The sequence below is a fragment of the Solenopsis invicta genome, chromosome 8, assembly GCF_016802725.1.
Source record: "Solenopsis invicta isolate M01_SB chromosome 8, UNIL_Sinv_3.0, whole genome shotgun sequence".
NCBI lineage: Eukaryota > Metazoa > Arthropoda > Insecta > Hymenoptera > Formicidae > Solenopsis > Solenopsis invicta.
This window is the reverse complement of record NC_052671.1, coordinates 3,044,205-3,061,049: the sequence shown is the minus strand read 5'-3', so window position 1 is coordinate 3,061,049 and position 16,845 is coordinate 3,044,205. Positions and strand designations below refer to the sequence as shown.

The 16,845-nt window shown below is 38.0% G+C and overlaps 1 protein-coding gene across 4 annotated transcripts in view; it reads left to right on the top strand.

Moving 5' to 3' along the window:
• LOC105199646 (retinal guanylyl cyclase 2) overlaps nucleotides 1-16,845 on the top strand; it is a 65,444-nt gene that overhangs the window by 37,970 nt on the left and 10,629 nt on the right. For 3 of the 4 annotated variants that reach the window (XM_011166834.3, XM_039452341.1, XM_039452342.1), the window contains 14 exons: nucleotides 2,340-2,715; nucleotides 4,648-4,946; nucleotides 7,380-7,482; nucleotides 8,034-8,136; nucleotides 9,237-9,425; nucleotides 10,241-10,321; nucleotides 10,408-10,584; nucleotides 11,344-11,503; nucleotides 12,199-12,348; nucleotides 12,915-13,086; nucleotides 13,805-13,945; nucleotides 14,153-14,345; nucleotides 14,665-14,836; nucleotides 15,527-15,797. In XM_011166834.3, coding sequence (XP_011165136.1) covers nucleotides 2,340-2,715; nucleotides 4,648-4,946; nucleotides 7,380-7,482; nucleotides 8,034-8,136; nucleotides 9,237-9,425; nucleotides 10,241-10,321; nucleotides 10,408-10,584; nucleotides 11,344-11,503; nucleotides 12,199-12,348; nucleotides 12,915-13,086; nucleotides 13,805-13,945; nucleotides 14,153-14,345; nucleotides 14,665-14,836; nucleotides 15,527-15,797 — 2,587 coding nt within the window. Of the gene's footprint in view, nucleotides 1-2,339; nucleotides 2,716-4,647; nucleotides 4,947-7,379; nucleotides 7,483-8,033; nucleotides 8,137-9,236; nucleotides 9,426-10,240; nucleotides 10,322-10,407; nucleotides 10,585-11,343; nucleotides 11,504-12,198; nucleotides 12,349-12,914; nucleotides 13,087-13,804; nucleotides 13,946-14,152; nucleotides 14,346-14,664; nucleotides 14,837-15,526; nucleotides 15,798-16,529; nucleotides 16,689-16,845 lie in introns of those variants that run through there. The other variant, XM_026134543.2, reaches the window with a different exon arrangement.

Sequence of the window (16,845 nt, the reverse complement as noted above, 5' to 3'; positions counted from 1 at the left end):
ATAAAGGACGTTTATGCTGCATGCAGTTCTAACGTCCCGCGACTGACACGACGCAGTTTGATGATGACGACGCCATCAACTCTCAACTATTCCAGATGGTGTACGCGATTTAATCCTTTAATTACGTTCCTTTGTCGTTACGAATTTATATAGGATGCCTCGCGGAACCTTAACTCAATTTGATCCGATTCAAAGTCGATTTCCTTTCTACGACATTACACCGAGATACTAGAAGTCATTCAGTTTTAAGTAGCAATCCGTTGCTCCTCTTACAAGGAAGTAACGAAATTTTGTCATTTGCCGGGAAACGAGTGACGTCAAAGGAGAAGCGATTCATCGTTAAAATAAACATGCGAATTCATTACACGTTTTACGGAGTAAAAACGCTAATTCGTTTGAAAATTAATATCGCCCCGAGACTGAAATAAAATACGCATGACGTTGCGACGTAAACAGACGCGAATTATTATTACTGTTTATATGCTCTTTGAGCGAAAATCCATACCTGATTCTCTTCGCAAATCCTTTCTTCGCTTTACATGGAGATTAAGATGGCTCAGCGATGGTGAAATTCCCGGCGGGGGCAAAAGTAACAGACAAGAAGATTGCTCTCACGCATACGCGATGTGTGTTTATAGAGGATCGTGAAGTTAACAACGTCTTTCTAAATGTTTCCGTCGTACATAAAGGAGGACGTAGACGCGACTCGCTCGGCTGCTGAACCACGACGATAAAAGCCACCTGCAGCCAATCCGCAGGTCTTCCAACTGCAATATGTACGAAGCAAAATGGGGCGAGGAATTTTACGAGCCATTCGAGGATCGTTACGCGAATTAAAATTTCGTCGGGATTATTTGCAAATCCTTTCGCGTGGCGTATAATCGACCGTCGCGTAATCGCGCATCTCATCATCTCCGCCAGCGCAACTTGGTTAACGACAATTTACGGACGCCCGGCGGCATGCTTGCGGATGTAAATGAATCGAGTAATGGGTACGACGCGACGTGACCCTTTCAGGAGCGGGCTCAAGCGAACGTATATCTCAATATGACGTAGTCAAAGTGTTTTAATTAATTTCAGCCTTATGAATGAACCGTTCGGTTCGCTTCGCGGCGTTTCGCCGAGGCAAGCGCGACCTCCTCCCACGAGTTGGGAGGGCATAATTACCCGTACAGTGTTTACGTAGTCGTGAAGGATACGAAATCACAAAATGGCTTCTCCTGATCTACGATAGGGCTTCGCCCTCTCGCTCAATTAATGCATCGAAAATCCACTTCGTCATTGCGACGTACATTTCAAAGTTTCCGCGATAGAGAGCGAACAGTTGATATTAATTAGTTTTACATGGTACTTCGCCCCGAGAGCCCCGGGTAATATTTTAATTAAAATCTCCGGTTTTAACGTACCTCTGACAGGGTGATTAAGATTATAGGTATAAATTTCATCTCCATTCGACTGGTCGTCCTCTGGTCGTTAGATATAATATATCATTTTCCACGATTCCCTATCCATCGTCCGTGTTCATTTTTGGCTCATTCCTTGACTCTCCTCCTCGCACACGTGCACACACATTTACAGAGGCACAAAGTAAAGAGTATCGAATATTACACCCTTGATGGCAAATATATGATTCGACGTAAAACTATATCATAAAAAAGATGGATTTTGCTGTTTACCTTGAAGATTTTCCCTCTGCCTCTCGTTTTGATTTTCTCGTATTGATGAAACATATATTTTGGACTTTTCAAATATTATTTTTATAGTAAACTAATATAACTCGTCGGAAAATTTTCGAGATTTTATCAAATATTTTACTTTATCCAATTAGATATATAAACGCGTCGTTTTTGTGATACACTGAAACAAATAACAGTTACTGCACAACCAAAGCCTTTAATACCAGGGTTAAGTAGGTAGAACTTACTAATACAATATATTAAGTTTGATTCATTAACAAGACTAAAGTGGATCTCCTAGATTTTGCTTGAATACAGTTTCCAAAATACCGTTATATATGGAATAATGATATTGAAAAGACTTTTTCATACACATATGAATATATATTCACGAAGAACTCTTACAAAAAAAAGGATTATCAAAGTAACTTTGTTTTATCTTTTTATCCTATCCTTTTATCCATCTATGATCATCAAATTACAAATCATTTAAAATGTAATAAATCGTAAATAATAAATAATAAAATCAATTACGATCATAAATCGTCCATGAGGTCCCTGCTTTGTTTGCACTTTTTTACTCGTTTATCTTTGCAAGTGTTTCATATTCCTTTTCGCACCCGTTATTCACGTGCAAACTTGATTTTCCTTTTTCTCTGCCAGCAACGGTGCTCTGTCTGCCGCTACTCGACGAGATAACGAGCCGCGTTCTGATCGAACTGAACGTCGCGTGGCAAACGCACATTCAGAATTCCGTCATCCTGATGATCCACCCGGAGGATATCGACCTCTTCCTTCCGACAGACGACTCGCCGCCCACGTCGCTCCCCACCGACTCATCGACCTTGGCCCACTCCGCGATTACTCAGTCTTCCAATTTTTCTACCTCGAATGTAACTCGCGCCGGCTCGTACGCGACCCCGGAGACAGACGAGAGGTTGCGGAGGTTGCAGCAGTCCACGCGTAGATTCGTCCCGCCGAGGAATCTCAGCAGCACCACGATGGAAAATCTACTTGTGGTCGCGCCGCTTGATCAGAGGTAATCAATTATTAACGACGTTAACCCGAAGACACTTTATCGATGTGAGTAGCTGCGGGTTTGGAACATTCTGGACTCGAGGTGTAATACTATACAGTCTCTTCGTCATATACGAAATTGGACTTTTAAATACAAATTTAAATACAAAATTAATTGACAGAGATATAGATTGTTTAGTATAGTACAAATATTTTTAATTGTAAATTTGGCATAAATGATAAAATCCGTTCTAGCTATCTTATTCGTTGATTTCTCTTAGATCAATGCGTAGGATCCTGTAATATTCATAGCTTTCCATCTCAGGCTAGAATCTGCCTTATATAATCTCCTAAGTAAACGCGCGACAACCGTTCGTGATGAATAATATTCTCTCCGTCATGAATATGTATTTTTTTTAAGAATCTTCTCGAAATTGATATCAACAAGTTGAGGCGTCTTAAATCCCAATTATTATTAATAATCGCAATTAAGTCATCCACAAATGTCGTAGTCGTGCAAGAACGCAGCAACGCGGGTCATGAATAATTTTGCAGTCACGTTGGCAAATTAATTAACGTCCCAGGAATTACGTAATTAATCACCTGTTCTTCAGAATACTTGTACCTTATTTTCTTTGTATACACTTGACAAGAAGGGATATAAGTACCAGCTTCAGGAGAAGATTTATAATGGCAAAAATTCCACGTTGCCTGGTAAATCCTTCCAAGATGGACTCTTAAAGGTCGTTGGAATATCAGCAGGAAACGTTAACTTGCCCTAATGCAATCGGTGGCTCTTCTGTTTCTCTAGAGATACATCTTCATGATATTACATTAGGCATGTAGCTTCGATCGCAAAGGCACCTCTTTGTTTTATAAATAACATTTTTAATACGTGTGTGCTCTAACAAATTAACATTAATATGTTTAAAGAAATTGTAAAACACAGTAATACAAAATATTGAAATAATTTCCAAAATGCCCGAACAGTTATTCGCTGTCATTTTAACTTTGCGAATATCGACAATTTATTCGACGCGTGTGCGTCGTATTTTTCGTTAGAGTGGCATTAATTGTTTAACCCTTTCACAGTGCACGTGGTATATGTGAACAGAAAAAAACGTGCCATCTATGTATAACGTAGCGTCGTAGTTCATAAGCGCATCTAAAAAAAAAAACCGATTTACCCTTTTGCGATTTATATAAAACTTGACATGGTTCTATGGTTTTTGAAGTCGCTGAATCTCAACATAATATCAGCATTTCAAAATTCAAAATGGCAAATTCAATATGGCGGATCAAAGTTTGATCAAACGATTGAATTTTTATAAAAATGAGTACTTCAAAATTGTCGAAGTCGCTGAATCTAAATATATCAGAATTTTGTTATTCTATTATAGGTGACAGATCAAACGCCTGCTTTTCCTAATCATTTTTATAAGAGTCCAATCATTTTTCCAAATTTCGATCCGCCGTATTAAATTTGCCATTTTGAATTTCAAAATTCTGATTCAGGCAATCTGAAAATCCTTAATACCAAAATCGTAATGGAAATCCAAGAAACTTTCTTTCGCACAGTGGTAGCACGAAAATCTCATCTTCGCCACACTGCGAATGAGTTAACAGACAAACGAAATTTATCGACGGGAATGTATAGGTTGTCGGGAAATTGGTTGAGAAGTTGATTTTAATCGAAGGGACTCGCTCGATTGAGACAACAACGAGGCTACGTAATTACGAAACTCCACCTTCGTGCGAATGCGACTATCCCGAATTATAATACAAATCGCGTCTGTCGGATCATCGAACCGAATTAATTGTAGGCGTCGATCCGTGTAATTCGCCCCGTGATTAACTCATGGGGTCGGTCAGCGGCGGCGTCCTCGGCGCGGCGGGGCGTCGCGACGCCGCGTCGCCTCTCCTTGCGAGACGTTCCCGACGATTTCTTACGCAGGTACGATGTGAGGAGGATCTTCAACGGCACGCAGGATTACGCGACGCTGGCGTTGCTCGATCGACTGAACGAATCGCTGACCGTGTTAACGCGCGACAACAGCACTCTTGACAGCCATAACAACAAAATGTACACATACGCCCTGCTGAACTGGCGCGACGCCGGCTGGGAGCCGATCCTCGCGGTGATCGAGCGGTATCAGCAACTGCTGGTCCAGCAGCTGACGCCAAGTGCGGTGGCGTTTCTCAACATCGAGGCGCCCGATCTGCCGTCCTGCGACGTCGACGGTGATTGTCCGAGTGAGTCATTCCCGCATAAAATATGATAATATAGGCGTACGCGTGTATCTCTTCATACGCCCTCTCAGAAAGGACTTCTATCATATTAACATGACTAAAAGTATTCTCGACGTACTTAATCTTATTGCAATCTCATGCGGTACGAAAGTAAAGTGCTATTGAGATGAGATTGATAATTCCTATTCTCTTTTGCCGGATTAAATAAGTTGATTTACTGTCTGACAACAGTAACACATAAATTTCAGCTTACATATATTTAGAATGAAATTTTACTCGAAGTTATAACGTCTGATGGTTAACCATTGTGCAATTCGAGACATCGCTGATAGGAGACCGAGAGGACAACCATTCTCTCGTAAAAAAGATAAAACACAATTGCAATTATAATTATTATAATCATGCATGCATTATAACTAACGAATTCGTGGAAAGCTCAGCTTTTTTCTGCACGTAAAGTCCTTTATAAGCTTTTATACTGCGAGACGAAGTCTTCTGCGAAACAAGCTTCTTTGTGGACCTTCGTGATATTTTATCAGAATAATAAAAATTCCTTCAAATTTTTTTTAAATCAGCCTACTGTTAAATAAAAAATAGGATTAATAATTGGGAAATAGGCTAATGAGAGCTAGCGCGGGTAAAAGTGCGCAATTACAAATATGAAAATTAAATCATTTATTTATTTCTAAATTACAAACGAACAGTATGTAATTTAGAATGAATTAATGATTTAATTTTAATACTTGTGATTGCGCACTTTTACCCGCGTTGACTCTCATTAGCCTATTTTCTCATTATTAATTGTGTTTAAATTTTGAGAGTCCGGAGCTAATTAATTGTTAAATGAAAAATATTATAACATTGCTACAAATTTCTATTGTCGAATCTCAATTTGTCTGAGAAAATTATTGGGATAGCATCAAGATTATTTTATTCAAGATTTAAGAATTTTTCTATTTAAAAATAAAATATTCTTCTGCCTGCAATAATTATCATTCTTATTTTATGATACACGGAAAAGTAATAGTGTTGGATCCTGAAATCTTTTCTGTGGATGCAACAACTTTATCGTAATTAATATAATATTGAAAGCAATATAATGGGAAATCACGCTTGATAACGATGTAACCAATATGTAGATAATCCGATAAAAAATTTTTCATATAAAAAAATATATAAATGTATATAATTTTATATATAAAATATGTATGCATTCTTTCTCTTGTGTAACCTTTATCCATATATAGAAAAGAAAAATAATAAAAAAATTAATTAAAAAATGTTTTCCAATAGTCTTTTTGCACAAAATAAAATTGCGATTGGATTCTACATTGTTCTACATATAATCATTTTTATATCATTTTATATTTATTTATTATACAGTTAATAGCACAAGAACATTTCCGTAGCATCTCTAAACTAAAAGAAACTATATTTTAAAAATACACGTAAACTAAAATATATTTATTTAGTATGATATCTAATAAGCGCTATAATTAATTGTAATTTGTTATTATGCTTTCACGAGATTTGCTCTTTAAAACATTTTCACAAACATGAAAATGTAAAAAAAATAAAAAAAAACCATAAGACAAATTAAAAATATTCATAGACGATCGAAATAATTATGAAAATCGTGAAACAATTGTGATGTAGCACTCTAGGTTTTAGCTTCGTCTCAATCACAAAGATAAAAGACTTAGAGAAAAACGTATGTTGACTTTGCTGTTATCTTGGCACGTTCAGAAGAGATTTCGTGCTTACCCAAAACTTTGCCCGCAATCTTGTAGAAAGCATGATTCGACAACAAATCAGTAATAATCAATAAATAATCAATAATAATGGTGATTGAAATTAACTATATTAAATAAATACACGTTAGTGCATGTTTTAAAATATAAAATATTTGTTATTGCTTAATTTTCCTTCAGAGAATTACTAACGTTACCCTCAATTAAATTTTTACTTTTTACAAAATAAACAATGCTAAAATTTATTCTTTTAATCATTTTTTTAAATTTCTTTTCTAGATTATCTTTTATATACCTACTTATATTCAAATAGAGATTATACAAGAAAAAAAAACCAAATAGACATGTTTTACATATTTTATATCTGTTTCTATATGAAAAATTTTTTATCAGGGATTTTTTATCAGGGACTTACAATTGATAATGTGTAGTGTTGTTTATCTCGTAAAAGCGGTTATAAAGAATTTATTTATGGAGGTTTTGTTTATAACGCATGATGCTAGTGTGAAGGTACTGTCAAAAAGGGCACGGGATAATTTGTGGAATGGGGAAGGGTTGTGAAAAAAAGGGCCCTCCCTTTGATCTCTTCACCGCCCCGAGATCGATAGGCAGCTCCCTCAATTCCGAAAATATCGCCCGATAACTTCGTAATGGGGTAATGCAGTGCACATTAATTATTTAACAGATGGCTTGGCCGACATGTCTTTCCGTACAACACATATCGTAGCTATTATTCTGGGGTCGCTGCTGTTCACCTTTGTCGCCATCGCCGTCGCAATTATAATCCGGTGAGCGATCACTTTATCACGTTCATCATATCATTTATAGCCCGTAATCAAACCGAAAGTGACACGCGTCAACCCTCCCATTACCATTAGCCATCAGGAATACGCCTTTATTTCTGATAAAAAAAAATTCTGGTAGAAAAGAAATAAATATGCAGTTTTAGAATTAACATCAATTTTTTAAGGAAGCAAGATATTTCAATTGATTCGTATTACTCAATTTTTAATTGGAATGAATAATAATTAGAAAAAAAGTAAAATTACATTAAATTTTCTCGTTCTCTAATAATCTTTATCATCAAAGTATTTTGATAAATAGTGAAATATTTCATAAAATAGATGAAACGAAAGTATAATTTAATATAAATTTAAATTAATTACTGCCAACAGTATTTTTTAAAAATATATATGAAAATACCGATTAAAATTATTCCATCCAGAAATTTTGATTGTCAAAATCATTATTTATAGGTGAATAATTCATAAAATGTTGGAATTCCTATGAATGTTAATAAGTAAGAATGGGTTTTGGATACGTTAACAATTTATTGCAGGAAACGACTGCTTAAGAAACGGATGTCCAAGGGCCCGTACAAAATCATTCTAACGACGTCGGACTTCGTTTTTCCTCAAGTGCCTCCAGTAGATTCGAGAACGGTGAGTGAAATTTCTTTCAGGACATGACAGGGGCTTTTAATCCTTTCCTTTCAGCGTCGCCAAAGAAGGATTAAAGAATTCTCACATAGAACTACTGGAATTATTAATGAAGTTACTCGGTGTTACTTTGTTTTATCAATGTCTTCGATCGTCTCCCCGCGAAACGTTCGGCGAATGGCGTGAAAAGGATTAATATCCGCCGCTAAACTCGCCGGGGAGTTTACGTTGTAAAAAAATTCTGCGCTGTATGCTTTTTATTGTGCGTCGAAACAAAACCGTAATCCGACGTTCTATACGATGAAAACAATTTTTCACTGTCGCCGGGTCAGGATTGTGGAGTCGCGTTAGCACTGCGAAACTAACTACTCTTTGCAGGGGGGAGGGGGAGAGGGATTCTTGATATGACGTAAACGGAGCATTTCGTGCGAAAAGGATTGCCACGGTCTTGGTAGGATATATTTCACGCGGGAGAACGGTCGCTGTGCGAACTCCTAAATTATCAGTCCCACGTAGTAGAAATAGCCGATAAAAGTGCTGAATGTCACCGTGACACTAGTTCACTCGGCTTAATTGAATCGCCGAGGGAACTTTAAGCATCCCTTACACGCTGGTACGTAAAACGTCACGAATGTGGTTGTTGTCGCGCAATCTTTGTTTTCAAAAGTGATGCTCACGAACTCTTTTACGGCTTTGACTCCACTCAATTGTACGCTTGACGTAAAAAGAACGATGTAAACGCCGTACCTCCAGAAAATGTAATTTTTCCTCGAAGAAAAGGAATGATATATGAAGTTAAAAATCATTGTAAAAAAATATACATAAAAGAAAGAGAGAGAGAGAGAGAGATTTGTAAAACAAACACAATGAGCGCTTTCTGCGTAGCTTGTTCAAGCGTGCACGATATATTACATTACCTGGGTTCGATTTTTCATTTTCGTACTTACAGCTCTTTTATGTGAAAGATCGTACAGCGAGCTCGAGCTCTTCCGGTAAACAATTCGCATAACGAATCGATTCTATTAGCTCGCATCGCATCCCGTTGGAGAATAATTTTCGCGGTAAAGGGCACTTTATCGCACGCGGCTCGCGCGTGTTCTCAGGTAGACGAGGGCATCGAGGCGATGCTGTGCTGCTGGCTGCAGCAGCTGCAGGAGTTCGGCGGGCCGGAAGTCGAGAAGCCGGATCTGCTCCAGCTCGGGAGCGTGAACTCGCTGAGACCGTACCTGCAGGCTAGCGGCGGGAACATACCGCGGCACACTTTCTTCAAGGATCCACGCGCTAGATATAACGTGAGTATATACGCTCGGTTTACGATGCTGCGACGTACCGTTTACCATACAATCGCGCCTGGATACGCTCCCGGGTCTTCCTTATAATACCTCGGCCTCATCTTCGCCCCAGATTTTAATCTCCGTTGATCGAGTTTCCGTGTTGATCCAGCCTCAGCGCTAACTTATATAAGCGCCTGATAACTTACGAGAGGCGACACGCGATAAGAGAATAATAACACTCGGAGATGGCTCACCAATATTTTGCAGTGTCCAATTTTATCCCGTGTTTATTAAAAAAAAAAAAAAAAAAAAAAAAAATAGAGCGAGAATCAGTGCAGGGGGGAAAAAAGAGACCTGGGGGATGTCCCATATATCTGCCTTCAAGGCATTATCGGTATCCTACATTGTATACCTTCGCCCTTGCAAACAATTTCACCCTTGATCACTTCCGAGAATTTTCTGCTTGACATGACGCGCGGTATTATCCGACAGCGCTAAGAATATATTCCGAGACACATATCGATATTCATTTTCGCACGTCGTAGACGTCAGTCGTATCCCTTATACGGTGACGCTGATTAATGCCGCAAGTTCCGGAATATGATCGAACCGATAAAGAACCTCTTGCGCTTAATGAAGATTGATAAGACAGTATTAAAACACGCTGCGACAGCTCTGCGCGAGAGCTAATCTCCGGTTTATCTCAATCGAATGTCGCGCACCGCGCCGTCAAACCTTTTTCCTCGGGCGACGTGAGTCGATAGATCACAAGATCCGACGGATATATAACGTTGCACGAGCGAAAGTTAATGATCCTTCTTGATTTCTGCTAGGGTGACTTGGTTCAATTGAAGGAGCTGCCCTTTCAAGGTACGTTCGAACTGAAGAGCAAGGCCATGGACGTGCTGGTCACGGTAAAGGCGCACATCCTTTTTATTCATTCCTCTGAGTTAGATTTCATCGAGTTTCTCCCCACTTGCACGTTTCTACTTTTGAGCAGATCCACGGGCTGCGACACGAGAACCTCAATCCCCTGATTGGATGCCTTAACGAACCTACGAGACCCTGTCTAGTGTCGGAGTACTGCTCGAGGGGCTCTCTGGAGGACGTACTTGTTCAGGACGAGATTAAACTCGACTGGTCCTTCAGATTATCCTTGCTGACCGATCTTGTACGGGTGAGTAAAACAACATTTTGGAATATCGTGTGGTCGATGCGAGTACTATCGAGATGATTCTAAAATACTAACAAGATTACAAGAGATAAAAAAAAGTATTTGTAGAATATACATATTGTTCATTTATGTTTTGTTGTTATACGAACTATTATGCAGTTGCGGTTTGCAATAAAAAATTATGTAAATTTTATTTTGAGACTTTTGAAGAATTCATTTTTATAGAAAAAATTATGAAAATATATGAAAAATTATTAAATACGGAGATCTGAATCCACCGAAAAATGACACTTCTTCTTATCAGAAAGAACTCCTTAAGAACTCGTATTTGAGAGAAGAGCACTCGATAATATAGTCTTGAAGATAATATAATGAGTTCAGTGAGTTCAATAAGTTCTTTAATGCGTCAATTTTAAAGGAAATATGACATCTAAAAGACTTCCTGAATCTGAGTTCCTTCCTGAGTTAAATCTACAAGTAGTTATCATAAAGAGTTCTTTTAGAAGATATTTTACAAAATGATAACTTTTTGATGTCATTTTTAAGAGATTTTTTATGAGACGTTTAAAAAGTTATCTTAAAGTTATCTTAAAGAATTCCTTTCAATAACGCTCCCTGTATATACATTATAGAGTAATCTTGGCGTTTAATTTAGATGGTAAATATTTTAATAATTTAGAGTTTCGAACTTGAAATCGATTCCATGTATATATACGTATATATACTTAATCCTATGATAATTTGGTGGCTTGTTTGCTTCAGGGTATGAAATACCTACACAGCACTCCGATACGCGTCCACGGCTATCTCACGTCGCGAAATTGCGTGATCGATGCGAGGTGGGTTTTGAAAGTTACCGATTACGGCCTGCCCGCAATTTATGAAGCACAGAACATAGTGCCGCCTGTGAAAACAGCTCGAGGTGAGTTTTCTTTGCCTCGACTTCTGCTTTGCCTCATTATACGTTTCTTGAGTGTACATTCGACGTGAAATTCCAATAAAATTTTTTAATCAAGACTTTATTAAGCCAGAAAGGGATTGTAATAGCTCTTACACGGAAAGGATAATTTTGTTGAAATACAGATCTTAAAATAAATTATGTTGAACTTAAAGAATTTATATTGGACGTTTAAACTGATTGCTGAACTGTCAAAACTTTTTGCATCCGTATCATGCTTGAATTTCTCGCGTAATTATTTTAATGGTTCAACGTAAAATTATTTTCTGATCTGTATCTACATTAAATTTTTAGACACCACAGTAAAGTTGTTCTTTCCGTATACAATTTCTCAAGAATATCACGTTATCATAAATTTAACTCTAAATCTACTTTATGAATTGTATGAAGATTACATTTTCGTGCTCATCAGACGCTATTATTAAGTGTTTGCGCGCTGTTTAGAAATTTTCTTGACGTACTCGAGTTATAAAGTTTCACTAATTAAAAGTTAAACTGCATGCTTTACTAATTGAAGATAGAATTTAGACTAAGATCCAAGGTTTTGCATTATTTAGAAGATGGAATTATAGCGGGAAAGTGATAATACAATTAGGAATAATTAACGTAAGTGTGCCGCTATTAATTTCGTTAATAACTGTCGGCTTACTGTTGAGTAGACCTGTTATGGACTGCGCCGGAACTGCTTAGGCATCCGAATTTGGGAAAAAAGGGAACCCAGCCTGGGGATGTTTATAGTTTTGGAATTATTATGCAGGAAGTCGTTGTTCGAGGAGAACCATTTTGTATGCTCGCCCTATCTCCGGAAGGTAATGTGTAGGCAAACTTCTATTAATGAACATTTAAAGTTGCACGAAGATCCTCTTCCCCTATGACTCTCTCCAAGCCTGAAATAATTAAATAGATAGACAAAATTTTGCGTTTACGTGTGCTTTTGCGCCATTTATTTCTGATTATAATAAGTTAATTTCTGAAGGTCGGGATTAAAATTTAATTATGCTTAATGCGACAATAATTATTTTGCAAATATTTCATATTACTGTGAATTGCGTTCGTTGATATTGAAATAATATAATTATGATAAATGAATGATAAATGAGATAAGAATGAGCCAATTCTTTGCTCATATCGTTTTCCGATAAAATGATTAATAGTGGACACGTAATTGTGGCTCAGATTTTTTGCTACTTGCTAAGGATTAAATCTGTATTTACGTGCTAATTTATTGGCTAACAAATCGATTCGAGAACACAAGTACGCGAAACTTGAAAATCTGGCGACTTTGCACACGATTATCAGCGATATGAAATTCTAACGTTAGAATTTTACTAATCGTTTGAGAATCGAAACGTCAGGCGTCTCGCGTGTCTCGCAGATATAATCGAGAAAGTGATGAAGCCACCGCCCCTGATCAGACCATCGGTTAGCAAAGGCGCTGCGCCACCGGAAGCCATAAACATCATGCGCCAGTGCTGGGCGGAAACTGCTGAAATGAGGCCCGACTTTGATGACGTTCACGATCTCTTCAAGAAGCTAAATCACGGGAGGTAAAATCGGTGTCCGACCGTATTATCCTCGAGGCATTGTGTCCCTAGAGCGGAAATATTAGAAGCGACATTGTCTGGAAGTCAAAGGCTGTGTTACCGAAATCTATTTTTCGCAGATTTAATCACGATTCAATAACGATAGGGGGGGGGGGGAAGGTTCGGTTTCAATTATAAAGGCTGTTTTCTTCTGTAATAGTTTTAAATTTTCTCTTGCTTTAATAACTTCAGCAATTGAATAATAAGTCATTAAATAATTTATTCATTGTATATATAAGATGATCATTAAATATTCTAAAACAATTTAAGAAATGATTCTTAATATTATTTTAAGATAAAAACTTTATATAACCACGTCCGAAATGACTTAGTTTCATAGATACGGAGTGTCAAAGTTCAAGGAAAAATTTCGGTTATTTTCACGTCCTTCAAACATAAAGTTTATCAAAATAGCTTGTTTGCAAAATTTTTGAAAAAAAAAAAGAATATTTTTCCTTCTACTTTGACACCCTGTATCTTTGAAATTAAGCTATCTACATAAAATTGTTGAATTAGTATGAGTAATTGCCTCTTAAAATCTTCTAAAGTACTCAACGTCCGCTTTCTACTTAAAAAAAAGACTCTTATCAATGTTAAAGAAATCTAACTTTATAACTATTAAATGTTATCAATTTAACAAAACAAGTGTATTTTCGAAAAGCTATCGCGGTTTTATTTTCAGAAAGGTAAACTTCGTGGACACGATGTTTCAAATGCTCGAGAAGTACTCGAACAATCTGGAGGAACTCATTCGCGAGCGTACGGAACAGCTCGACATGGAGAAGAAAAAGACCGAGCAATTATTGAATAGAATGTTACCAAGGTAAACAATAGAAATTTTGTTATTTCACGAAAGTATCGTAGTTCAAATTGATGAGACAAAATTATTGTCGATATTAAGTTTTAATAATTTACTCCAATTGCTCAGGGATTAAAACTGGAAATTGACAAATTTTCTCACAAGTTGATAATTAGTTAAAAAAAAAGTTTTGTTTATTTTAAATTGGCGTATTTGGCTCGGTATTTCTAGTTCAGTCGCCGAAAAACTGAAGCTCGGCATGCCCGTCGATCCCGAAGAGTTTCGAGAGGTCACAATTTATTTCTCGGACATCGTTGGCTTCACGACGATATCCGCACGCTCGACGCCCTTTCAGGTGGTTGATCTTCTTAACGATCTGTACACTTGCTTCGACGACACGATTAACGCGTACACGGTTTACAAGGTAATCTGAATGACCTAGTAAAAAAAAATATAATGCTTTCGGCAAACTCGTTTGAAGGACTTTTTAACAGCAGTCAAATATTTTGTTTTATAAAACAAAAAAATCTAGTTGCTTCTGGGAAATACATGTAAATAAAAAATAAATATTTTTTTACACAGTAAATAAAACTTTTTTTGCGGTACATTTTAATCATTTTGACTCACAGAGCAAAACATTTTTTCTAGTATGATAATTGCGTAGCCGTATTTTTTTACGAATTTATTTATAAATAATCTTATTGTTTGGATAAAAAACAAAAGTGCATATTCGGATACTATAGGTGGAAACTATCGGGGATGCCTACATGGTTGTAGGCGGCTGTCCTGTGAGAATACCCGATCATGCAACTCAAATTGCAACAATGGCGCTCGACCTGTTACATCAGAGTGGAAAGTTCAAGTTAAAACACCTTCCGGACACGCCGCTCAGGCTGCGCATCGGTCTTCACACGGGTTAGCTAAAATAAAATAATTCACAAAATAATTTAATCCTTTAGAGAAGCTGCGTCACCTTATTGTCATTTAAAAACATTTTTTAAATACTAATTTTGTTAAAAAAAATATTTTGTAAATGAAGAATCAGTCCATCGATACTTTATTTTTATTTTTGTTACTTTTTTTCAACACCTAACTCCTCCTTTTTTCTGATAAAAGCACTACCCTGCCATTTTCAGCTTTTAACTAAAAGTTGTATAGATCCCGATGTCACTCTGATACGTTTCAAACGTGCAACACTGGGATTCATCATTGTTAAAGCACAACGATCGAAAAGCGTAGAAATGATCTTAAACGCTTTCATGTTATTTCCAAATCCTCCTTTCGCTGTTGAGAAACCAACGCAATTTACGCTACTAACGATCAATGTCATATCGTTTTAATCAATCGGCTAATATTTAATCAATTAACTTTTAATTAACTTCGAGAAACTAGCGACGAGAACGAGTAACGTTCCATGTAAATGATCGATTGAACCCTCTCACCTGGAGATTTATGTCGGATCTACATACATCTACGCTGATTAAATCCTTGCTGAAATAGCAAATAGCGTGCAGTCGTTGCGACTGTTTTTCTTTCATCGGCAACTTGGCGAAAGCGACTGAAATATCGCGAGGAAAGGAATTTATTTTCCCTCCCTCGTCCCAGGCCCGTGCTGTGCCGGCGTGGTAGGTCTGACGATGCCGCGTTACTGCTTATTCGGCGACACGGTGAACACCGCCTCGAGGATGGAGTCGACCGGGGCGCCGTGGCGTATCCATTTGAGCCAAGCGACGAAGGATCGATTGACGCAGGTCGGCGGATACCACATCGAATACCGCGGTCCTACCGACGTCAAGGGCAAAGGCAAGATGCCGACGTACTGGCTCCTCGGCAAGCAGGGTTTCGACAAGGAGCTCCCCAAGCCACCACCCTTTAGGTAAGTCGTTCCGTCGGGAGCATTTTCCAAATTCCCACCCTCCACCACGGACGTGTCTCACTCCCCCTCCCCCAACGTTTAGCCCGGTTCCCACACGCGAACTCGAGTCTCCGTGTAAATGTATTTAACTGTGATTTAATGCTTCGCGCGTGCATTCGATTGGCATTATAAAGCTCAATTTATTGCGACGGCTCCTGTCCCAAATTCAACACGAGAGTGTCACTTTGCCTTCTTTATCGCACACGACCTGCGTTTCGTCTGGAATGTGACGAGGGTTAGTTTTGAATAAGTTTCCGAGCACCTTTAGCCTACGGGGCGTATCGCGCGCCCAAGTTGTCGTGAAGAGAAGAGTCCGGATTTAATCAACAAAGTTACCGCGCATTCCTTTGATTAAGTGTCAGAGACGGGAACGCCGGGCGCGGAATGCGCTCGAGAGTTTTTAATTATGTAACAATGAGTTGCGCGCGCGGCGGGCGGCAACCCGTACTTTGTGCGCGTGAAGTTCATCCCAGCGCGACTTTCACCTCGTATTTTACTTACTTATAATTGTTCGACGTACTCGCAATATAACAACAAAGTTTCCTTTCTCTCTCTCTCTCTTTCTCTCTCCTTCTTGAACGTTAATTATTCTTTTATGACACTCGTGGGCAAAAAGTGACCTACTCAGTAACGTGCGTACGAGCGAGGGAACAAAGACCTGGTATTCTTAAAATTAACGTTTATATTATGCAGGGTGTTTCCGATCTGACGCGCAACCTTTCAGCCGCAGACGGCAGACTCGAATCTAAGAAAAATAGCCGTCTCATAAAACTCCGAGGAAGGCAATTTTATGTTAAGCGCGGCGGTGAAAAACAGAGAGAAAATTAAAAAAATTTATTAGACAAGCGCAAATTGACAAAAATTAAATCTATAGAGGCAGATTGCTGATATATCGCACATGCACACCACTTTGTCTTATATTTCTTAAACAAGAAGTAAAACTTTGAAAATGCACGTACAAACTAGAAAGTGTCTTCGTACCATCAAATGATGTAGCAGTTTTTATAAT